General features: G+C 49.3%; 6 protein-coding genes across 6 annotated transcripts, besides 4 other annotated features; 3 read left to right on the forward strand and 3 right to left on the reverse strand.

The window, feature by feature from the left end:
* Positions 1-728: 728 nt before the first annotated feature.
* Positions 729-771: a microsatellite.
* A 102-nt stretch (positions 772-873) lies between these two features.
* On the reverse strand, positions 874-2,301 carry NFIA_067260 (putative cyclin-like protein (Clg1); the record flags this gene model as incomplete). Its single annotated transcript, XM_001263455.1, has 1 exon — positions 874-2,301. The coding sequence occupies one exon, from the start codon at positions 2,299-2,301 to the stop codon at positions 874-876; it is 1,428 nt and encodes a 475-aa protein (XP_001263456.1).
* Positions 2,302-7,743: 5,442 nt separating this feature from the next.
* On the reverse strand, positions 7,744-11,205 carry NFIA_067270 (forkhead domain protein; the record flags this gene model as incomplete). Its single annotated transcript, XM_001263456.1, has 1 exon — positions 7,744-11,205. One exon carries the CDS (start codon positions 11,203-11,205, stop codon positions 7,744-7,746), a length of 3,462 nt encoding a protein of 1,153 aa, XP_001263457.1.
* Positions 11,061-11,099: a microsatellite.
* Positions 11,206-12,313: 1,108 nt separating the features above from the next.
* NFIA_067280 (uncharacterized protein) lies at positions 12,314-13,137 on the forward strand (the record flags this gene model as incomplete). The annotated part of the gene is made up of 2 exons (XM_001263457.1): positions 12,314-12,782; positions 12,851-13,137. 2 exons carry the CDS (start codon positions 12,314-12,316, stop codon positions 13,135-13,137), a joined length of 756 nt encoding a protein of 251 aa, XP_001263458.1.
* A 695-nt stretch (positions 13,138-13,832) lies between these two features.
* Positions 13,833-15,074, reverse strand: NFIA_067290 (cyclic nucleotide-binding domain-containing protein; the record flags this gene model as incomplete). Its single annotated transcript, XM_001263458.1, has 1 exon — positions 13,833-15,074. The coding sequence occupies one exon, from the start codon at positions 15,072-15,074 to the stop codon at positions 13,833-13,835; it is 1,242 nt and encodes a 413-aa protein (XP_001263459.1).
* A 728-nt stretch (positions 15,075-15,802) lies between these two features.
* Positions 15,803-15,832: a microsatellite.
* Positions 15,803-15,833: a microsatellite.
* A 3,035-nt stretch (positions 15,834-18,868) lies between these two features.
* NFIA_067300 (carbohydrate-binding module family 48 protein) lies at positions 18,869-20,194 on the forward strand (the record flags this gene model as incomplete). The annotated part of the gene is made up of 1 exon (XM_001263459.1): positions 18,869-20,194. One exon carries the CDS (start codon positions 18,869-18,871, stop codon positions 20,192-20,194), a length of 1,326 nt encoding a protein of 441 aa, XP_001263460.1.
* Positions 20,195-22,043: 1,849 nt separating this feature from the next.
* Positions 22,044-22,461, forward strand: NFIA_067310 (uncharacterized protein; the record flags this gene model as incomplete). The annotated part of the gene is made up of 2 exons (XM_001263460.1): positions 22,044-22,249; positions 22,353-22,461. 2 exons carry the CDS (start codon positions 22,044-22,046, stop codon positions 22,459-22,461), a joined length of 315 nt encoding a protein of 104 aa, XP_001263461.1.
* Between the last annotated feature and the right edge of the window lie 1,048 nt (positions 22,462-23,509).

Here is a 23,509-nt window from a genome sequence, read left to right on the forward strand (position 1 = left end):
CGATCCGTAAGAGGGCAGTCAGCACATGCTGCGGAATCGAACTGTATCCCGGTGGGTCTGATCAAGCACAAGAAAACAGAATATGTTCCTCAACCGAGACGGACAAATGCAGGAGTAGAATGGGGTCAAATCCAGAATGCATAAATATTAACGCCATTACTCGTAACAACGAGTGTAGCCGGCGATGGAAAAGAAACAAATGTACCGAACCAATGGAAAGGAAGAAAGCGATCTATAGATGACAACCGCCAGGAGGAATGCTGAAGCCCAGAAAAAACGACAAGCATAAGGAGGTAAAAAAGAGAAAGAAAAAAAAAAAAAGCGGATAAAACGGAACCATTAGAAATGGACAAGAAAAGTCATGATCGTCGTGACCTGCCTTACTCCAAAGACCAGAAGATGATTGAATCAATGGAGTAATATGCGACACGATGAGCAATCACTCTTCACAGGCGACGAAACAAAGTATGAAGCCAAGCTGAGATGAAGAGATTATGCTGTATCGTAAATGCACAGAAAAACTCTGTATCGTAGATGGGGATGGACAGAGTTGTTCCAATATCGCTCGTGGGAAAAACTTTTTTTTTGTTGCTTTTCACTTTTCCGACATGGAACAATGACGGTGGATGGGCACAGGTACTTTTCCGACAAATGCAAAACAACGGTAACTGAATATGGGAATAGGGCATGTTGTCATCGCAGATGGAGACGGTATCATCAAAAATGGATCAGAAAAAATGGTTGGAAAATTCAGAAAAAATCGTTGGAAAATAAAGGAATGGAAAAAAGGAAAACCAAGAAGTCATTGATCGGAGAAATCTAGAGAGGCGTTGGGCCGACGCGAGAAAAATGCAAAGACCGAGGGCCACCCATCTAGGCGACCATAGCCTGCATTGGACCGAAAGCATTCGCACACATGTAGTGTTCGACATGCTTGGCACAGTACAAGCATCCGCAGGATGAACCGTGTCCTGTCCACACACTTTGCGCAAACGGTAACGCGTAGGACGGCGTATGGTGGTAAGACGGAGGTTGCGACCGAGGCGCGGACTGAGGCATGTACTGCTGCGGCGGAGGAATCCAAGTTCGTGTGTATGGCGGCGGAGGGTTGGCATACACCCAGGGTCCGACAGCGTAGTAGTCGGGAGTGTTCGGGCCGCTATGGGGAGCAGAAGGAGGCGAGTACTCAGACGCGGCGGGGTTGAGCCAGGAGTTCTCGTAATGAGAGCTTCGCTGATACTGCGGAGGAATCGGTCCCTCGGGGGACAAGAGAGGCTTGGACACCATGTGGCCCCGCGAGACATTAGTATCAATGGGGGCAAGGGTGTGATGCGACTCCTGGGCTCTAGCAACAGCCTTTGCACGCCAGGTCTCCCAGTGGGAGAGCCACGATGCGAAGCCGTCCTGCTGGTCATGGATGCGCTCATGGAGCTTCCATTCAAATGCGAAGAGCCATTCCAGTTCCATGGAGTTCAATTCGCCGACCGGGATATTGCTGACTTCGGCCCATGACTTGTTCTGGAAGGTGTTGTCGTCCAGAAACTTGCTTCCCAGGAGTAGGGCAACAGTCAGCATGCGATAAACCTGTCCACTGCCAGAGGTGTACACTTTAGCCGAGGAAAGCATACGCATTCGGCTGGCCAAGTAGTAGAGACCCAAGAGGATCGTGGAGCTGGGAAGGCGGGTCGAAGAAAGGACCTGGTAGACGTATTTCCGAAACTGGGGAGGGACCGATGTTCCTGGGTAGACGCTTCGCGCGAAGTCAATATCTGCTATGTTGATCTTGGTGATGTACAAAGCATACATTCCCTGAGCCATCTCAGCCACAAAGTCGGACATCTGTTCCATCTCATAATCCAAATGGGCGGCTACACCTCCGGTGGCCTTCTCCTCTTTGCGTTGCTGTTGTTCGGGCTGCATCATCATATCTTGGCGGCGATACTGCGGTGGAATGGCACTCTCCATCGGGGGCAATTGTAGACCGGTACGGAGCGGAGGCAGCACGTTTGTGGTGGGCAGGGGGCCAAAGGATTGGTTCAACGCGGGGTGAGCAGTGGTCAAATCTCTGCCATTGTGCATATGGTGGGCGGATGCAGGGTGTAAGTTCATCGGAGCCGGCTTTGAGTAGTGGGCGGATTGAGAGTACTGCTCGATGAATTCGCAACCATTCTGCGTATAGCGGGGCGGAAAGGCAGAGTTGTTGACGATGTAAAAAGGCTCATTTTCCATCCTGCCACCAGGCAGGACGTGAGGAGGAGTGGGAGGAAGGCCCTGGAGGCCAGCGGTGAAGAAAGACGGCATAGCGGTTATGAGAGAAGAAAGAAAAAAGACCAGTCCAGGACGGCGAGGGTAGACGATCAAACGCTATAGGGAGAAGTAACGGTCAGTAAAGCCACCCCAGCGATGTGAAGAACGAAGCAAACGCGGTATAGTGCCAGTATAGAGTAAGGAGACCAGATACGAACCGTCTACACGTCCGCCAGGCCCTGATCCTGGGGAGAGCGATGCTCAGCGAGCCGCAGCTCTGTGTTTGCCGTGGTGAGATTCTCTTAGTTGAATGACATGGAGAGGAAATCCAACTAAATTAGAAGATGAAAGGTCCACAGAGAGCACGAAAGAAGGAGCAAGGAAAAACAGCGATCGCGAAGGGCGCGTTTTGTGTTTGGCTTCCTTGACTGTCGGATCCTTTCGCGCGGCGAGATTTGTGTTATTCCCTCGCGGTAGTTGCTTTCACAGTAGAGCTACTGGTCCAACACCAGACACCCAACAAGCACACGGTGCTTTTTTTGGATTTGAAGAATAAACAGCGGATGGTTACCCAACGACGCAGAACGTGCCTCAAGGACCGTTGATAGTAGATGGAGACAAGAGTAAGGGAGAGAGGGTTCGTGGAGCCAGGAGAGGCTGGGGGAGCAGAACGACGGGGGAAATTGTAGGGGATCGGAAGAGAAAAATTAATTTTCTTTCCCTCGCGCCAAAGTGAAAAAGCCCCGGACCACGATGACAACGACACTTAGTGAAAAGCTCGTTGAGAGAAAATGACAAGAGGAGATGAGAGAGATGAGACAGGGAATTTCACAAGCGAGAACTGAAAAAGAACAGAGAGTTGAGAGGACGTAGGATGGAGAGGCGAAAGAGGAAGGGGGATGGAGAGAGAGGAAGAGAAGGATGGGGGCAAAGGGCAGTAGTACTAGTAGTATGAGCACGGAGTACGGAGTAGTGGTGTAGGCGTAAAGCGGTAGAGCGGTAGAGAGAGAGCGTAGTGGCTGGATGGATGGATGGAGTTTTAGTTGAGAAGGCGTAGCGGAGTCATGTTGGAGTTCAATGTTGAGATGATAGTCATAGTATCATAGTAACTTATGTTATTTTTATTATTCTTTTTTTTTCTACCTTTTTCTTTCTTTTTTCTTTTTAGGTTAATAATGAGTAGGTAATTAACTATCAACAGCAACAGTACTCCGTAGTCTTAGCAGAAGAATGGATCATGCCTATTATTATTATTATGGAACATGGATGATGATTTCCCTCTGGGTTTCTGTTTGATTTAATTTCTTCTGCGCGGGTCTGATTTTGATTTTGTTTGGTTTGGGATTTTCTCTGACTTGGGCCATTAAGCCATTTTCTGTAATTTTCCCCAGTATCCCAATACCTTTTCTTTCGCCAGTCTGTGATTCTGTGGCTCTAGTGACAGAGGACTTGGGGCCGGAGCAGGTTTGAGTGTGTTTCTGGCCATATAATTACAGTACGACTACTAAGGCAATGGTGAACTCTGGGAGATCGGAGGGATTGGCCGGCAAAGTCAGGAGGAACAATCTGACCAGTAGTAATGACGAATGACAACTGAGTGTAAAAAAAAGGGAAAAAAGAAAAGACAGAAATAATAAAAAGAAAAATCATAATAAAATGTAGGCAAAAATTTAATGCAGATTATTAATATACGCTTGCCTCCACACCCACCCAGACACCCAGACCAAATGAAAAGGGTGTTCTGGCTGCTGGGAGGGCGGGAGAAAAAGGAATAATACTACGGAGTCCTACCAACAGTATGACCGTCCCGTAGAAAGGGGTCCTTCAATTGCTTTAGAGTTTTCTCTCAACTTCAGTTACACAGAGTGCAATTTGAATCATAGTAACCATCCAATTGAAAAGGTGCTTTTAAGAAATAATTCATAAAGGCAACCTCCGATCATCCTATTGAATCTGCTGGATGATCAATGTGAGGTCAAGTACAGAGTAAGAGGTAATCAAAAACAGAAATCCTTTCCTCGGCGCGTGGTAGGTACTGTGTTACTCGTACGACTCCATACTGCAGAAAAATTCTAGATGGCCTACCAGAAAATCACCTAGAGGCAGTGAGACAAACCATGGAAGTCAACTTTGAGTCGAGATTCAACCAGTGACTTGAAGGAAAAATACGCAGTAGTACATATACCAGGATGACTATGAGTAGTACAGTGACTGTTCGACAATATATTCTGCTTCACATATATTATTTCAGGAAAGTTGTCATTTGATGTAATTGAGAGTGCCGCAATGTCCCTGATCACCCTTGCTATCAATCAAAAATAATTTCCATGTGTTAATAACACTGTGCAATGTGCAGATGTTCAGGGCTTAGAAGCCTCAAAACGGGGCATCAAGAGCCACCTGGATGGGTCACACCGGTGCTAAAACTAAGGTAAAAGGCCCAGGTGGTGGGCTCACTGGGTTGCCCTAACCCCTTGCAAAGTTAGGTTACTGGGTTACGTTGGCGTTTCTGGTTGATTCCTATTTCCTCAAGAGTGTCCCGTCTGCTGGTACGTAAGGTACTTGGCTTGTAGTGGTACGGAAATTGGCCAGAACTGAAGGGAATGAGCAGCATGACTAATATCGAGATGTGAGTAGTTAATTTCTTTTCCTTCTTATTCGAAGAGGTTGAGGCAAGGCAACAGTGTCCGTCATAATGTTAGCCATCGATGATTGCAGGTACGCATCATAAGCGTCATCGTTGTAATCCTCAAAACCAAGGTCCAGCAATGACAGGCAGCAGAAAATGAAGGCGGTGCTTGATGCAGGCTGCCAGTAGTGGTACTGGAAGTGAGAACAGTGATGCAAAGTCGTTGTCACACACAGACCAGTCATGGAGACACTCCCGTAGGAAGCCGTACCCCTCTTGAGGTGCATAGTCAGGGTAAAAGAGCATTAGTGCTAATAATAAAAGACTCCCCTCGAACTCAAAAACGGCCAGATTGCCTAGAATCGGCTGGTTCGTGCACCGCCTTCCCCGTGCTAAAATAAAAAACGTGTCTCAGTGGTACAGTCCAGTTACCAGGCTAGGCTCATTTAGGAAGGGGATTGCTGATGACCAATGTCGGCGGTGACCGAGTGCAGAATTGAGTGTAGTTGAGTTTGTAGTAGTATTGGCGGTGTTTGGCTTCTTGTTGACATTTCCATAAAAGGCAGGGAAGTCTTCCCAGAGCGAATGAAAGAGAAGAAACCTGTTACAATCATCCTTGATTTCAAAGCATCATCAAGACGACAAGATAAAAGCAAAATGGATGTCTGTGATATGATACAGCACACCCAACCTTGTCTTAGGTATGACACTATTGCACCAAGGTGGCAACAACGAAGGTACTCTTACAGTACTGTGATCAGCCTCAACATGAATCAGGCATGACACCACTGCTTCCACCCAAAATCAGGCTACAGAACCCAGAAAGACCCATCTATGCTTTGACTCAACTTAGAACTTTGGACCTCCTCGTACCACTGCTGATGTTGGTAGAAGGGAATAGATAGTCGCTGCATTCCACTTCCGTTCCTCAGCCAACAACCCAATAACATGCATCGTCAGCGGAGTAACCAAGGCAGCACTAGCCGCTCTTTCGAATCTCCAATTTCGTCAAATGCCTGCGTATCCCAGATATATACTGGATACTTACAGTGTACCTTTCTGCGTAGCCCTACCCAAGCCTAAGCATATGCCGTATAACCAACACAGAAACCCAGAGGCTTGTACGTGACCAGCCAACGAGCGATTAGGTCCTAGCAATCCTTCATCTGACTCATCCTCACATCGTAACTAACTAATGCCTTCCTGGGGTGCCGAGAAATGACCCCAAGGGAGATGTTGCGTCGACCCTGCTTCTGCCTACTACTACCTGGGCTATGCTTGATACTGGTTGGACCGGATAGATGGATTCGTGGAAGTGCATAGAGTAAGTAAGTTTGGCAAAATAATATCAATAATCAGAAGCAAAGTGGCCTGCGCCAAAAAGATATCCAGATTTCTAGAATTTCCAAACTGTCGATCTTAACACACCGAAAGAAGTACATCATCTGCTGGCATATATAGCGGCCTCAGGCATAAAGCCACGCATTTGAATCCGCAATCCGCAGGGAATAACGAAAGATATCCCTGAGTGAAACAGAACGAATCACTAACTATTGAAGGTTCTATGAGCTTCATCAGACAGTGGAGAAGACGAACCCCATCTGTGCTATTTCCAAAACAATCCTCCTCCACGAGGGATTCTGATACTCAAAATCATGCACATGCTCACCTATCCCCACGGTGTACCGTATCAAAGAGGGGTAAACAACCGTCATCATCAGGCTTCCATTTCTGCCCGAATAATATTATCTCATAGAGATAAACTGCTGTGAGGTGCGAGAAGACTCCCACTCCCAGCGCCTAAGCGGCAAATGCAACTCCTGGACTATCGATCTACTGCATGGCACGACCGATATGGAAAAGTTTGAACTTTCCCAATGCCAAAGTGGGATGCGACGAACGCCCACGCCTCAAACATGGTAAGGTATCTTACTTGGTTCCTGAATAACTTGCCTAGTTTTCCCGGCATAGACAAGAGACTCGTGCTCCAATCCATCCTGATGAATGGCGAGTTTGGCTCGTTAATCTAGGAGGTATGTATGCTTGCTGCAGGAAATCAATCATACGTTGATTTACCTGCCCTGCCCTCTCTCTCAGTACTCCAGAGATTTTCCCCAGCCAGTTGCCATTGCCACCTTGTAATATTTGACTCGTGACTTGTCACGGTTAGTTTCGGTCCTCCCATACTTTCTACGATCATCTGTCTTGTCTTGTGTTTCTGCAACCCCGCTATAGGGAATATCCGGAGCGACTGAAGTGGGGGAAGGGGTCAGGTACACTTCACGAGTAGTCCACGGAGTAGTCTACGGACAACAGGACCCGACAAGTTCGGAATTTAAAATATATCCCTCGAAATCAGCTCAGAGATATCGTTAGATTCTTCTATTTACCGGATTACTCAAGAACAAACTCCTAGCTTTTCCAGCCCTGGAACGATGAAGTCTACCCACAGCGTTCTAGCTTATAGGTATTGCAGTATCACAACCATAGAAAATTGAATAAGAAAAAAAGAAGAGCATTTGACGCTCATAACAGAGTGGATATCATCGACTGAAGGAAACTTCAGATAAGAGAATAAATGGGGGGAAAAGAAATGAGAGAAACCAATCCAGGTGACGGGCAAAAGATATCACAGAGTAACAATACCCTATAACTCCAGCAGGAATACTCAATAGATGAGTAAACCCTGGCGCTGATCTTCGTTCCAATCACATACCTTCCATCAACACCTTTCCGAGTACGAAGAGTATCAAATGTTGTTCTCCAGAACAGTCATAAACATAAAATCTCGTTTCGTGAAATCGTTCAATCAAGACGGCAGTCATAGCCGCCAGAAATGATGCCAGGCTCGCTGCCGCAACACACATTTACTGGTCTCTCAAGCCTCCAATCAAGGTGCGAAGCGCGTCCAGAATGACAGCTTCGTCCTTGGGCTCCCCGCCAGGGAAGGAGCTCTCCGTCGCGTGGCCCAGAGCACGAGCCCGTGCGCTCTTGAGCACTTCCTTGATGTGATTCTTGTCCTCGTAGTCTTCCAGGAGAACAGCCTCAAAGTCATCAATGGCTTTGCTTGCGCGCTCCTCAAACGACACAGATTCGGGATCCCCCATCGGCGTGGGACCAGCGTTCATTGGCGCAACATTGTAATTAGGTTGCTGTTGCTGCTGTGGAGGCTGCATCGGTGGTCCTGGGTTCGGTGGGAGATACTGCTGTGGTTGCTGAGTGTTGCCCGGAGGCGGAGGTGGCACATGCTGCTGTTGTTGAGGCGGTGGCGGTGCGGTAGCGTTGTGTGGAGGGTACGGTGAGTGATGTTGCGACTGCGAGTGCATCCCTGGTTGTTGCTGCGGTTTCTGAGGCTGCTGAAACTGAGCCAGTTGCGGTGGCGGATCGGAAGCATAGGGTGAAGTATATGTAGAAGGCGTAGTCTGAGCAAAGGCGGGCGGAAGGTTGTTCCGCAATGGACTGGGGATGGGAAAAGGGGCCGAGGCTGGGACCGCCTGCGGCGGAGGGTGAGGAGGAGGATACGGGTCTAGATGACGAGGCGTAGCGGAGGGAGGTGCTGTAGCAGAAGAGGCAGGAGCTGGCGTGGGAGGAGCATATGTATTCGGAGGCATGGTCGGGAACTGGAAATGTTGATTCGCCAGATTCGCTTGTCCATTCTGTGGATTTCCATAGGATGGGTTCAACGGTGGCATGTATTGCGGGGCGGAAGCCGGTACGGATGGAGGCTGTGATGGTGGTGGAGGTGACGGACGTCTCTTCTTCTCCTTTTCGACGGATGCCCCCGGCCGAAGCTGCCACGACCATCCTTTGCCATCTCGTTCGGCGTGCATGAACAAGTGGCTGTTGCCGTTCAAGTTGTGCCGTACACTGGAGGTCCAGCCCTCGGTCTCGCACTTGAAACGGAAATAGGGGTATTTCAACTTCAGTGCGCGATAGATCTGCTTCAAGGTCATCGGCGTGCCTGCTTCCGTGAGGGCGTCGAAGATCAGGACAGCGTAATTGTACGGAGGCTTTGCCAGATCCTCCGGTGTATAGGCAGATTCGGGAGGGTAGTTGGGAGAGGGTGACCGTGAAGGTTTGCGCTTCTTGACCGGAGGAGCCTTGATGAACTCTTCCGGGCGTTGTTCCATAGGAAATGGGCCACCCTCAGTAGAAGGCAGGGGATAGTCCATGAGCGTTCCGTCCGGTTTCTTCCGCTTGGTGTACTTGCGCTTTTCCGGCTTCGACCCGGGAGACTCGCCCTCGCCAGGAAGACTCGGCGTAGCGGCTGCAGTGCCCACCGTTGATGTGGTTGTGGTTGTCGTCTTACCGGCCTTGGGTCGATTCAGCGGAGGAGGAGTGACGCCTCCGTTGGCTTCCCGCTTGGCAGCCAGTTTCTGCTCCCTTGCCAACTCTGCACGTTCGCGCTTGGACATGATGCCGTCTTTGGGAGGTCGCCCAGGACCTCGGCGGCGAACAGGGGGCTGAACGCCGTCTCCGGTGCCTTCTATCGAAGGTACCGGTCGTGAAGGGTCGGATTCTTTGGTCTTTAGAATGAGCTTGGTCGGCTTGGATGAGTCCTTGTCTTCAGCACCTTCGCCCTTTTCCACAGCTCCCTCTGCGTCATTCTCAGCGCCGACAGATGCCTTGGCATCCCCGTTCTCTTCTATCGATTGCTCTTCAACTCTATCGGCTCCAGTCTCGCCAATTGGTACATCTGGCAACAAAAATCGTATGCGCACTCCGCCGATTTGTATGTAATCACCACTATGCAAAGGACGGACTTGACCCGGCGATAGCCAGTCAGCACCGATAAAAGCACCATTTCTGCCCATCACTTCCATCTCAAACAGGTTTTTATCAAAGTTGTAGGCAATCTTGACATGTTTACGTGAAATGCCTCGGTGTCCAGCGGCACTACCGTCAAGAGTAGCAGGAGGGTGAATGGGAATGGTCGGGCAAGCGTCGGGTGAGGGTAGGAGAGCGAGCGCATCTACAGGCTTTGCATCTCCGTTGGTTTCGTGCAGCGATTGCATCGCAAGCGCATTGTAGTCGGTAGTGGATTGGAGTTGAGCCGGCGTTGCATGTAGCGGAGCACCCGCTTCAGAGGAGTGCGACGACCTCCGACTGAGACGTTTAGGAAGATGAGCCGGAATGTCAGGGTCGAGTCCCATAATACCACCTCGGTCGCTCACAACACTTCCTATCATGCCACTGCCCTCATGTTTTACCCGAACCGGCGTGTGCGATGCATTGCCACCGCTCGAACTTTTCGCCCTTGATGTCCTGATCGCCTGCCTGGCCTGAAACTCCCGTTGATGCGCTGCCCGAGCTGCTCGTACGTCTCGCCCTAGGATAAAAGAATAAGTGTTGCAGTAAAAATGCCCGTCGTCGAATTCTAATTTGGCAAAGGCCTGGATGCGCGGTTCCGATCCACCCAACGAGCCTGTACCATCCTGCAAATGACCTGCCGAATACCCGAATGCTGAGAGGTCGGCAGATTGAGACAGATAAGCCGATGTAAGCATCTCGTTGTCGAAAGGGTTTTTTCCGGCAGATGCGATATCGAAAGGTGTGAAAAGGTCTGACTCGTTCAGGCCCGTCTTGGAGAACATCATAGGATCCGTCAAACCCTCTGCAGGATCCGGCGTCTTCATCACTGCATCAACTCCATGATTCCCAGATTCCTCGGATTTCGGAAACGACATATCAACGGGTCTATCTTCGCGATTTTTCTCTCCATCTCCCGGCAAGCGTGGTAAGTCAGTTGATGTGGAAAATTGGTCTTGGCCAGCGGCCGACTCTGCGGGCGCAGAGATCTCTGTGGAGACGCCTGTCGATCCTTGGCCACCCGCAATTTGATCTGAGGGATTATTTGGAGAGCTTTCGGTCGGATCGGGAGGATTATTTGTCGAGGATGAGGATTCTGCAGGTTGTGTTTCGGTGCCGGCGGGAGGCGCAGAAGATTGGTTGCCGAGGAGTTGAGCCAGAAGGGCGCTGGCGGCGGACTGGCGGCGGAGATCGTTCTGATAATCTGGCTGAGCGCCGGCGAAATCGTATCCTGCATCATTGGGCTCGGACTTGATACCATTCATACCGGAGGAAGAGGGTAAACCCCGGGGAGGAGAGACAGAATTGTTAAATGTAGAATCGTGCAGAGCGCGGTTTGCGGAGTCGCTGCGCGGGGAGAAAGGGCCGTTGTCTCGCTGTTGCTGGTGGTTCTGTTGTTCCTGCTGCTGCTGCTCTTGGCCTTCTTGGTGATGGTGATGGTGAGGGCGGCCATAGTCGAACAGGGACGACATATCTGGACCTGCATCAGGAGGTCGATGGCCCACCGCTGGCGCTGTCATGGTCTGCGACGACGACATGACAGGCTGCTGGGTACTTTGGATGCTCGACGCTGTCTAGGAGGAGACGGACAGGCAGGGAGAGGAGAAACAGGGCGGTGAGAAAAGGAAGCCATTCAGAACGGAAGTTGGGCTGGGGAAGAATGGACAGAGGCCGATGCTGATTGGAAGGACGCGAAGTTTTCTGCTGTTTTTTTCTGCCAGTTTCTCGCGGTACTGGCCACTGTCGTTCACCGTAATCCCGAGTAACACATGCTTCAGGTATTCACCACTAACAAGCAGCAGTCACTCAATTACTTTTGAGTGTGTGCCTACAAATATTTATTTTGATCTCAGATCAGTCCTGAAGATTGGGCCAGAAGAAGTCGGCACAAGAATGAGAACTTCATACTCTGGACTCTGTAGAGTATGAAATTTCTTTCTCAAGGCCCGCCCGCCCATGTTTCTTTCGCTCTGAGGAATCCACTTCTTAACTATGATTCCACTTCTAATTCGTTGGGATAATTGAGAAGGCTCAATCCTATCCTATTTCCGACCTTTGCTTCCATGGGTCTATAAGTGACCTACGCCTCTGAGGTTTAGTTTTTCTGTCTATATCTGCATGGCCAAGCCGTCCTCAATCCTTGGTAGCTACAGTAGAATGATGAAATAGTAGTCCGTACTCGGATAGATCCATCGCTGCGTCGTGGAATCGATATGCGACGGAAATTCAAGAGTAATAGGAGACGTATCGATCTAGAAAAAGCTCTTCAATGTAGAGCACTAGAGGACCATACTCCGTATACTCTTGAGATGTCACGTATCGCACATTTCTTGAAGCTGCTACTTCTACTCCGTCACTTATTTCCACATCGCCACAGTATAGAAGTTCACAACTCTGCGCCCGTAGAGAGGTATACACTTCAAGGGAACTTACTACAAAATCCAAGCTCTACAAATCTCAAATCGAAATATTCCACAATTTGCATATCGAGTGTATGTCGATGCCAAGAACTATACTCCATCAGGTTCCATCCGAGGAGTCTAGTCTAATTGTCACGATACACCCAAAAACAGCGTGAAAACCATCTCAAACCTAGACACAAACAACCAGACGAAAAGGGAAAGGAAAATGCCTCCCAAATCCAAGAAGGCACCCCCAAAGCACAAATCCCAACCTCCAGATCATCCAAAACCCAACTGGCCTCCCCTCCGGCCCCTCATCCCCCCATCAGACCTTTCCCTAGAATCCCTCCTCCATGATCAAATCTACCTAATCCGCAACTTTCTCCCCTCCTCCCTCTGCAAAACATACGCCTCCTTCCTAGCCTCGCTCCCACTCACCACCACCCCCGGCAAACCCAAAAAGGGCGAGGCCGTCCGCGTCAATGACCGGTTCCAGATACAGGATGCCGACTTCGCCGAGAGGCTGTGGAGCGGGACGGCGCTGAGGGAGCTGGTGAGCGGTGCAGTTGACGAGGAACAGGATGGCGACGGGCGGCCACGCTCAAACAGGGAGATCTGGGGCGGGGAGCCGCTTGGTCTGAATGCGAATATCAGGATATATCGGTATTCGAGAGGCCAGTTCTTCGCCCAGCATTGTATGTTCCCGCCACCCCCTCTTTGTCCTTCGTCTTTTTGGGAATAGATGGGCTGAGTGAATTGCTAGACGATGACTCGAATGTGGTTGCGTTCGAGTCTCCTCAACATAAGCCGCAGCAGGCTCGCACGACCTGGACCCTCCTGGTCTACTTGACGAGCTGTACGGGAGGGGAGACAGTTTTCTACCCTGAGCCGACCGGCGCGAATCGCAATCCGGAGCCTATTGCGGTGGCGCCGGAGGTGGGGATGGCGCTGCTGCATCGGCATGGGGAGAGGTGTCTTTTGCATGAGGGTAGGGAGGTCACCGAGGGCGAGAAGTGGGTTTTAAGAAGTGATTTAGTGGTTGCGCGGTGAGGGATGTGAGTTGACTGTTGTCTGCGTCTCACCTGTTGTTGACAGGGTTCTTAAGTGCCAGAGGCTGTTGTGCTTATAGAGTTGCTTATTGGCGTGAGACTGGACTTCTCTGGACCCAGACTGATCATTCAACAAGCGGAATATTCATGTCACATATATGTTCAGAAACCAAGCAGAATAGGACTGGCTCGTCAACAGCATTCAGTGTACATTTGCACAGGAAGAATAGAGTCACAATACAGGATGTTTGCACACCGCACCTCCTTCAATGCTCATCAGACGACCCCAAAGAAATAGGTTCGAATAGCAGCCAGTGAGATGTAATGGTAACAGGGACGTTTGCAATGTTTTACCCCCATAACAGAATGATGCTGGAAAGAGACAAGGACAAACCCGGTTTCGGCTCACACGAGCATCAAAGTCGCACAAATGAAACGTTATAAAACTTAGTCCTCAGTGTGATCCGAACACTTGAAAGACAATCTACTATGTCGGTAACGAGGCAGTGAAACCCGAATGATCCATCGGAGAGCTTGTCATGTTCGTCGCTTCATATTCCCAAGACCGAGCTTGCCTTTACCTTGTCCGTTGAGCCCAAGAAAGAACGATAAACGAGGTACAAGAATAAGAACTAAAAATGATGATGACCAAGCATGTCTCCACATCAACCACTTTATCCAGTCTATCGGATCGCATCACGAGGGCGAAGGCTTCGCTGAGTATTCGGCCCTTCTCATAATATCCTCCACAGGCCCCAGTAACCGTTTGAACCCATCGCGACCAAGTCGTGCAACCTTGACGTCGGTCTTGGCGACTACGCTAGCGGCACGAGGTTTGTCGTCCAGCAAGGCGAGCTCTCCGAAAAAGTCACCCCTCTTATACGACTTGACGGGGCCCTCCACGTCCTTCTTGAAAGCTTCCGCCTCCCCAGACTCAAGCAGATAGAAAGCATCGCCTGGAGCGCCCTCCTCGATGATCGTAGAGCCCGCCGGGTATTTAATCGTATCGAGAGCATCGGCAACCTTGGCGCGCTCATAGGGTTTGAGAGAAGAAAGCAATGGCACCTCTTCCAGGAAAGCCTCATACATGCGGCGTCGCTGGAAGGCAGAGTCCATGAGAATCCGGCGGAAAGTAATGCGGTCCAAAGCCCAAAGCGTGCTCTTGGGGTCTGCTGAGACAATAGTCGCGGCTCGGGGTGCGTTGTACATCAAGGCTAGTTCACCAAAGGAGCCTCCAGGACCAATGGTGCTGACCTTGTTGCCCATACCATCGGCGCCTGGTTGGACTGACCCCGCGGGGTTGATGTAGACATCGAAATGGCCATTCTCCACGATGTAAAAGTAGTCACCGGCATCTCCCTGGGAAATCACCTTGATGTCTTTTGCAGGAATGGGTTTTTCGACCAAAGCGTCAAGTACAGTCTTGAATTGGTCGTCGTCCAGGTGAGAAAACAAGAAGTTGTTGCTCACAGCCGTTTTCAATCGCGAAAGCTGTTCTTCGGTCTTCGGATGACATGGGGGCGTCCAGCTATCTGAGCCAGCAGAGGTAGGATTCAGGGACTCGGCGGATACAGAGGTACGACGGCCGAGCGCGTAGTTGTTAGGGAACCCTTGGTTGGCGGCTGCCGTTGGGCGAGCTCCTCCGGGAGGCTCGGGGTGTTCGCCTTGACCTTCGCTCCCCTGACCAAATCCTGCATCAAAGGGCCTATTGAACTGTATTCCCTCACCACCTTCACTGGAGCCATTGCCTCCAGGGAACGAGTTTCCAGCTGTGGGCGCTGTAGCGGCGGAGTGTGCACTGCGGAAAGTGGGATCGGTCGGTGACGTCACCTCATATTCTTCCTCCTCGGATATCTTCTGAATCGGAGAATATTTGTCGTCTTTTGTGCTGACCTTAAGGAACGGGTTTGTACCCGGGAAAGAAGAGCTATCAGCCATCCTGTGGGCTGTAGGGCCGGAGATGGTACAGCTCCGGCCAACTTTGGAGCGGGGGGAGGTAGAGAGCTCGGTTGTTGCGGGCAGAGCTGGTGGAAGGACAGAGACGAAAGTGGTCTGTAGGAAGTTAGAAAGCGAGGGAGACAGATCTTGAGCTCCAGTTGGGAAGATAGTAGATGAAAGTTCTTCTATGGAGGAGAGATGTCGGAGTTGGAGCAGCAGAAGATGGTGGTGATGAGGGGCGGGGAGTTGAGAGGCACACACAGCAACCGTCTCCGCCAAAGACTGGGTGGGTATCTCAAGGTGAAGCCTAATTGGAGAGTTTAAGAACGCAGCGATCCGAAGACGATCGTTTCGAAAATGATCGTTTGCTTCCTTCTACAACTCCTTCTCTTTGAGTAATGAAAGTAGCAGAACGCGCATTGCTTTTTTCTTGTTTCAGTGATGCGAGAGAGATGAAAGAATTTGCGTACACAACTTGAAACAGGAAGTATTGGACAAGGAATGATAAACAACAAGTACGACACCGAAGAAAGGGAAAAAGGATAGTTGAAGCTTGAGAAAAATGGAATGGAGCTACCGACCTGAACTCTGTCTCTTATATTGATGGGTCGCGTGAAGAGTTTCCTGAGAGACGCAGTATGATGACTCTAACTGAGCCGAGACAAGGATTCAGAGAGAGACGACACCCGGTAGCCGAGGTGAGACCGTCCAAGCAGATAGGGGCAGGGGTAGTAGTAGTAGTAGTAGTAGTAGTAGTAGGGGAAAGAGGCAAGAGAAAATAGAGGGGAACTCTGAGCAAAGTGGAAAGGAGATGGGAGAGGAGCAATACCTAAAAAACTGATCAGAGGGGTCGTAGAAAGGAGGAGGGGGAATCAGTGGAAAGGCGGGGAGTAGCAGGATGTGACGGAAAGCTTGCTATGGCTTTGTGCTTCTACATCTATCCAGAAGACGATCAATTTCTAAAAGCAAATCATATTATAAAGTGCTCTCTCCTTTAAGTGTCGAGTGTTCTTCAGCTACCTAGCTATCTGCCATAAGATCTACTCATGATCATCGCGAGGATAGACGTGATGGCAAGTCGTCGGCTCCTGTATCACACCAGGTTAGATCGACGTCACGGATTGCCCCCTGCTAGACCAATACACTACGCCAATAGTCGATGGTGCATTCTGCAATAGTCTGACCTTGAACAGACGATAAGAGGTTAAGGAGGGAATAATTAACGCCTAGTTAAAGAAAGGGATCCATCTGACTTGGTTCTTTTCCTTCGAGTTATCCAGGAAAAGCCAACAATGAAAATCATGGGACGGAAGTTTCTATTGGAATGTGACTCTCTTCCAGATGTCTTCTAGAACGTTTGAACAGGGCCTAAAAACAGATTAAGAGTTTAGAGACGTTCCCGAGGACTCCGCTGAGTATCTAGATTGCCCACAATAGGGGGATGGAAAAGGGGGGAATAGGATAGAGAGAAAACTTCTGAATAAGTTTTCACATGATTAAACTCTACAGTTATGCCTACTCTCAGTGATACTTTACCACCCGAATAGGGCTTGAAGTGAATGATGAAGAATCGTGTGGCGAAAAGCTATCAGCTACAAGCTTGGTGAGGTCATGAGTATCAAACGTTAATAATCGCTGACGTCTACGACGGAGTATCGGCTCTGGATCTTCATGGATTTCTGGTACCAAAGTACCGCTGAGCGTCCGTCCCAGTGGAAGAGGTTGACTACATTCAGACTCTGGAGAGTTTCTGGTTCTTGCTGAGCTTCCGCCCATGGATGGATGTCTCGTTACCTAGGTAGCTTTTGCTCGAGATGATGGTTGATTGTTACCCAAGATCAACTAGGAGCGATTGGTTCATGGTATGCTTCTTTTCTAAGTGGGGATGGATTTTGCCTGCTTGGTGTTACTACTGGAGCGCTGTGTTCTTTCAAGGTAATCAATCTTTGTAACGTTTCCTAACCAAGGAGAGTAGCATGAACGTGCGGTGAGTTTAATGCAACAAACAGGCAATGTATGGCTTGTATGGACCTTAGTGTGGTGTATCCGAGCAGGTGATAAGCGACGGCCGTTGTGACAAGGTTCCTGCAGCTCAGATTTGAACACCTAATGTACCTCGGTCGCATCAAGAACGTACTGTGTATAGTCCGACAGGAGATTGATTGAATAATGCATCTACTTGATAGTATTAATGATGCGCCTGTTGAAATTGAGCTCTTATTACTAAAGCGTATTGAGACTGGAATGTCAATTTTCATTAACTTGTCCTGCCGCTCCACTGAGACTACTGCTGCACAGTGAAAAAGGCAGTACAAAGCACGTACAGTCTCTGTCCCAAGTCCAGCCCATCATTGATGAGTTGTACAATGTTCATAATGATAGGGGCACATAAAAAGGCATCTCCTCTAAGACCATACATACCCTCGTGGATCTCCCGGATAAGCAGCATGTCTCGTTTAGATATAGCTTTTAATCACTGATCATCTTGATTCTTTCGCGTTTGAGATAAAGCGGTCTACACGGAGTCTTCATACCTCAAGCTAAGAACCGGGTAGTTCACAAGAGAAGCGACAAGTTCGACTGCCAATTGTCATTGATGCTATCGAGGCCTATCAGAATCCTTGATTGAGGCCGACCGAATCACCCAAAAGGTCTGTGTCACCGCCACCCCGCTCCAAGTTAAAGCTCTAGATCCCCCAGCGCAAAAACAAAAAAAAAAGGTGGTCACCGTGCTCGATTTTTCCAGCCTCTCAAATATCTAATATCTCATAGCTTGGCTGAGAGCCGAAGTACAAAGGAAAAGGAATTATAAAGAGGATCTCTGTCAGACAGTGTGGTCGGCACGTTCAATAAGAGGTGCAACGGGGAAATTGAGGATCCCTTGCTTCTACAGCTGCAGCAAGTCTCTGCGCAACCCAGCAGAGTACTCGTTCGTCCGAATACCATACATCGCCGCCAGTCTACAGTGTATGTCTACATCGAGCTGGAAGATGGGGAGCTACACGTTCCAATGGTGAGTCAGTGGCAGATTTCCTTTCTTTTAATCTCGTAGAATTTGAGCTTCTTTTTTAGCTATGGTCCCCTGCGCCCCAGACGATCAGGCCCTACGTCGATGGCTAAAGTCGGGGACTCGGTACACGGATAACCGTTTGTGGATTTGATGGCTGACTGGTTTCTCGCATATGGCTTGATTATAGGCCACACCCGGCGAACGAGGTATTTGTCACAGGCAGCTTTGATGATTGGGGTAAAACGGTGAAGTTGGATCGCAATGGTGATGTCTTTACCAAGGAGGTTCAACTTCCATCTGCAGACGAGAAAGTGCATTACAAGGTAGGTAGCGCTCTGAGATCATTTTCCTTTCTCCATTCACTGCTGTACTTTATTTCAATTACATTGAACGTCTGTCAATTTGATGCAGACATCTCTGGATAACTGTATTATTGCATGGATCTTTTCTGTCTGCCTACGCTTCCCCATCCCCTCAATGACGCTGGAGGCCTTCCGCTTACTTCCACTGACGTCATATCACCGCCTCGCTCTCACCTTGGTTTCTCTGGCTCGCCCAGCTTCCAGTTTTTTACTTATAAGACAACCTTCAACGTCAAGAGTATCTCTCGTTGTGGATCCAACTAACAGATTTTATCTGACTATAAAAGTTCGTCGTCGACGGCATTTGGACGACGGATAGCAGTGCTGCTGAAGAGGACGACGGAAGCGGGAATATCAATAACGTTCTCTACCCCGGACAACTCAAACAAGCATCAAAATCTCCACAAACCAACGGTACCACAATGGCGACTGTTACTCCAGAAGTGACCGAAGCGGCAATAGCGGCCGGTATTCACAAGGATACCGAGAAGAGGGCCAATGAGGCAACCATCTCATCCGCCGCCCCTAAATCGACAACTGCAGAGCTTGCCAAGGCTGTTCCCCTTGAACAGCGATCCAACGTGCCCGGTACTTTCCCAGAGACTCCTGGACAAGAAGCAGAGACATTTTCCGTCAACCCTATTCCGGCTTCTGGTACCAGCGGCAATCCAATCAGTCTGAAACCCGGTGAGAAGCTACCCGACCCCAGCACTTACACCGGCAACACCGTCCAGTCTACTGTTCGGACAGATCCTGCCGGCTACACGCAGGATCCCCGTGCTGCTACTGTTCTTGAGCCCATGGGTGAGCCCAGTCAGGGATTCAGCGATCCTGGTGTTACCATTCAGTCCGCAGCACCCACCTCCACAACCGCCGCTCTTGCTGCTTCTGTCCCACTCGAGTCTCAGAGGCCCCACGGGACCGCTGAGGATGTAGCCGATGAGGTTCCAAAAGTCGTGAGGGAATCGATCGCCGAGTCCCACAGAGACCCCGAGGCCGCTGCAAACAAGGAGGCTGTCGAAGAGAAGAAGGAAATGGAGAATGAACTCCAAAAACGAGTCACCAAGGAGGAGTCTAGTGGTACACCTGCTCCGAGCACCACTGCTGGAATAGGTTCAACTCAAACGAGCGGCGGAGCACCTGCCGATGAAGTGCCTGAACCAGTGAAGCACTCCATTGCCGAAGCTCACAAGGACCCCGAGGCCGCTGCTAATCCAGAGGCCGTCGAGGAGAAAAAGGAGATGGAGGATGAGCTGCAGAAGACTGTCCCCAAGGAAGAACATGCCGGCGCGCCTGCTCCCACTGCCACTGCCGCCACCACTGAGAGCGCTCCTCGAGCCACAGGCGTTGAGCCTCAATCGCAGCCAATGTCTCCCGGTGCCGACGCCCCTCAAGGCCCTACCGTTACCACCGGTGTTGCTTCAGCGAAGGCCCCGGAAGTTTCTGGTCCTGGAGCTGCTCCTGGGGCTGGTGCCAGAACCGGTCAAAGTGAGGGCTCCACAACAGTCATGCCTAGCTCAATTCCCGATAAAGCTGCCGCTCCTTCTGAGCGCCAGACCGAAGGAACCTCGGCCCCTTCACAACCTACGGCTGCTCCCGCCACCACCGCTCCTCAGGCACAGACAGCAGGCACCACTAACGGTCCGTCCAAGCCAGCAGGCCAACGCAACGGCCTGAAGAATGGAATGAAGGAGGAGAAGAAGAAAAAGAAGAGTTTCTGGTCCCGGCTCAAGGAAAAGCTCAAGTAGACGCACACAGGCCATGTTGTTGGGCAAGGATGATGGATGATACCAAATGGGCGGGTTGATTTCTCTGGATACCTCTTATTGCTTACTTTGTTCATGACGACTTCGTATACCTCTTCCTTATCCTTGTCTCGTTCCGTCGATGATATAATGCGCTGCAGATAATTTCTCACTCGCGTTGCAAGTTTCCTAATAATAACTATTGTCATTGTCATGACATGGATGATAAAGAGGTATTGTAAATGGAAGCTAGACTATGCCCCTAGCAAGGAGTAGAGCGACGTCAGCTGAATTACAGCAAAGCTGGTTCTTCTGAGAGCCCAATAACATGATTCATATGTCTTTCATTCCCTTGTACTCATTATATAATGCTACATCATTACCACTATTCTCGATGAGAGATTAAGATATCTGACCTACTCAGTATATTTCAGAAACAGATAGGGAATATACACCTACTATATACGCCGACATCGTCATGAATGAGTCAAAACTATATTGGTATCGCATCAGAAACAATCCCATTCAACTTGACCGGATACCCCAACATGCTATGAACAGTCAACCAACAATCCTTTGAACGCAGCTTGCAGTCCAGCAGAGCACTTACTCCTTCCCGGTCTTCGTAAAGCAACAACCGCAAAAGAGAGACGCCGGGTAGCAAACAACCTGCGCATGTCAGTCCATGCTTTAATCCTCTTACCACGAAGTATAACAATTTCATACAGCAGCCACAATAGTCGTGAAGAATCCTATCAAAACGCTCGTGAGTGTCATTCCTTTACTCCTGAAAGGATCCCATACCTAATGTTGGCCCGACGAATTTGCACCGGCAGGGATTCTGGTCCGTGCCGCATTGGAAGCAGATGGGGATGATGGGGATGAAGGGGCCGGACATGTTGATCACTGAGTATGGAATAGATTGGACCCGATGTGATTAATGGACCAATACGGCTGGCAGTTGTTTGATACAACTAATCAAGCGAAACTACTGACATTCAATACTTTGGATGTTGCTTCCTTACATACCTTATGGGAGAGAAGTCGGTATTGCGCGGATGATTCATGATGACGACAGAGACAGAGCGCAGAGGGATCCCTTTGGGAATGCAGTATGAGAAAAATGTACAGTTTGTGCCTCTCTAGGTAGTTGATTCTGGAGTTGTAGGATTCATTCTGGTATCTAGGACTTGAAATTATCGCATCAGGGCATTTTCGACTTGACAGATAGGTACTGTGTACAGTTTTCAACCTGGATATCAAGGCGCAGCCGTTGAGTTGCACTTGCAGTCACACTAGCCACTTCACAATCTAATCCTGCTCATGTCATACCAATCAAAAGAGACATGCCCCTGCTGAAGAATATTTCTAAAACAGCCAATAGGTAACATGATTGATTGCGGCTAGTCCAAAAGCTGCATACTGACCAGAAAGGGGCATTTTTTCGCAAAGAGATATCTAGGCACCAGAATTCCTATGCGCCACCCCGCCCACCAAAAAGCCTTGGCGATCAGATTGATGGTTCGCCCATACACATATCACAGTCTGCCCTCTTTTTCACCCTTCCACATTTAAATTTGGGTATTGCCTCGAGGCTTCTTTTTGTCCCATTTGGACATTTAAGGACCACTTTCGAAAACAAATCTCCCAGTCAAAGCCACAGGTACGTCTCTAAGTCTCACGTTCAAGTCATTCAGCCGCCGCACCTGATCGACGTCATCCTCTCCACTCAGCTCAGCCCTACGACTTGACTTACCTGAAGAAAATACTAATAAAGACACAGACTTCTCCTCTCGAATTTGAATAACTTAGAGTTCCTCTAATTGCATTGGTTGGGCAAATAAACAGCAAAATGCAGTCGCTTATCCCTCTCATCATCCTCCTGGTTGCGGTCATCATTTTCTCCGTTATCGGGTATATTGCGTACAGCATCGTCCAAGAAGTCGGCAAGAATACTCGCTCGAAAATGGAGAAGAAAAATGTTATGCTCACGAGGGATGGGGTGAAAGTTGGAGTGAAGGAGCTGAGTGAGGAGGACTATGTAGATCGAAGCCAGAGGTGAGCTTTTTGCCCTGATGGAGACTATCCCGAGCGCTGCATAGTGCCGGCAGAAGGTAGTCAACATTCCGAGATGATTGTGGCTGACTGTGATATGGAATAGTATTCTGGTCAACATTTGGAATCACACCTCGTTTCCGGCGTATAAGAGCCGTCTTTGGAATATGACGGGCTCGACGGCGGGGACAGAGACAGAGAAGAGGAAACCGTGAGTTTGGACTATACGTTGTTGTGCGCGGCCTGTTCAGGACTAATTAATATTTGCAACAGGTACTCGAAAGCGTGAAATTAAGAGGTCGGGGTGTATTCTTGTCGACGTCATTTTTCAAGGTGGAAGATGATCCTTCCTGACGTTGTTTGGCCAGTTAATAGGGCAGCATGCTTGTTTCCCTACTTTATTGACATGAATTTTTTCTCTATCGATCATACTTCGCCAATGGGCTTGCTACTGTTTTTCGCGATGTACACATCTTTAGACTATATGTTTTGTGCAACATGAGAACGATTTACGGCCTCGATCTGTCCGAACTGAATGTATCAGACAGCTTCACGTTTTGCTCCGTATGACTGCGGAAAGAACTGATGTTGCAGCTCCGTGGTAAATCTCTAATCGTCGTGTCTTGAGTCGTATGCAGACTCTGTAGCTGCAGTGTTTATAATAGCTTTAGGATGCGCCGTCTCCGTCCACAACCTCATTTGCCCTTCATTTCAGCATTCTAAAGGGCTAGAAAATTGAGCTCTTAGGTTGAAGAAAAATCTCATAGTTTACTCGTAGCCAATGTATCCCGAGCCTTAAGTGATGTTACAGTGTGCGACGAACCATACTGCATCATACATATGCTTGCTATCTGCCATCGGCTGCCTAGCTGTTAGTCGCTTCGCAACGCTCATTCGCAAGTGTAGTACCCTGCCTGCAGGATCGAGTCTTCATCATAACACTAGAATTCCGAGTTCTTCCGAAATCGCCTGTGGAAGGTATTCGTCCGATTTGAAAAGAACATCTCATCTCAATAGACTGTCGAATATTTTGTAATTAAGCAGATAAGTCCACTTGAAATAGTTCATTTTCTTATTGCATAGACATACTATGTCTACTCGAGGTCGCGTGAGAAGATGCCATTTCAGGGACAGAACGGTGGTCAGAAGCCAACAGCACAGTTGTTGGCTGCTGAGATACTGGTGAAGTCCGGGCGCATATGAAGCATCCAACATATAATCCGGCCGAGAGCTGTTGTTGCAAGTTAGAACTTCGAGGATATA

Source organism: Aspergillus fischeri, genomic scaffold (assembly GCF_000149645.3).
Source record: "Aspergillus fischeri NRRL 181 1099437636252 genomic scaffold, whole genome shotgun sequence".
In the NCBI taxonomy this organism is placed as follows: Eukaryota; Fungi; Ascomycota; class Eurotiomycetes; order Eurotiales; family Aspergillaceae; genus Aspergillus; species Aspergillus fischeri.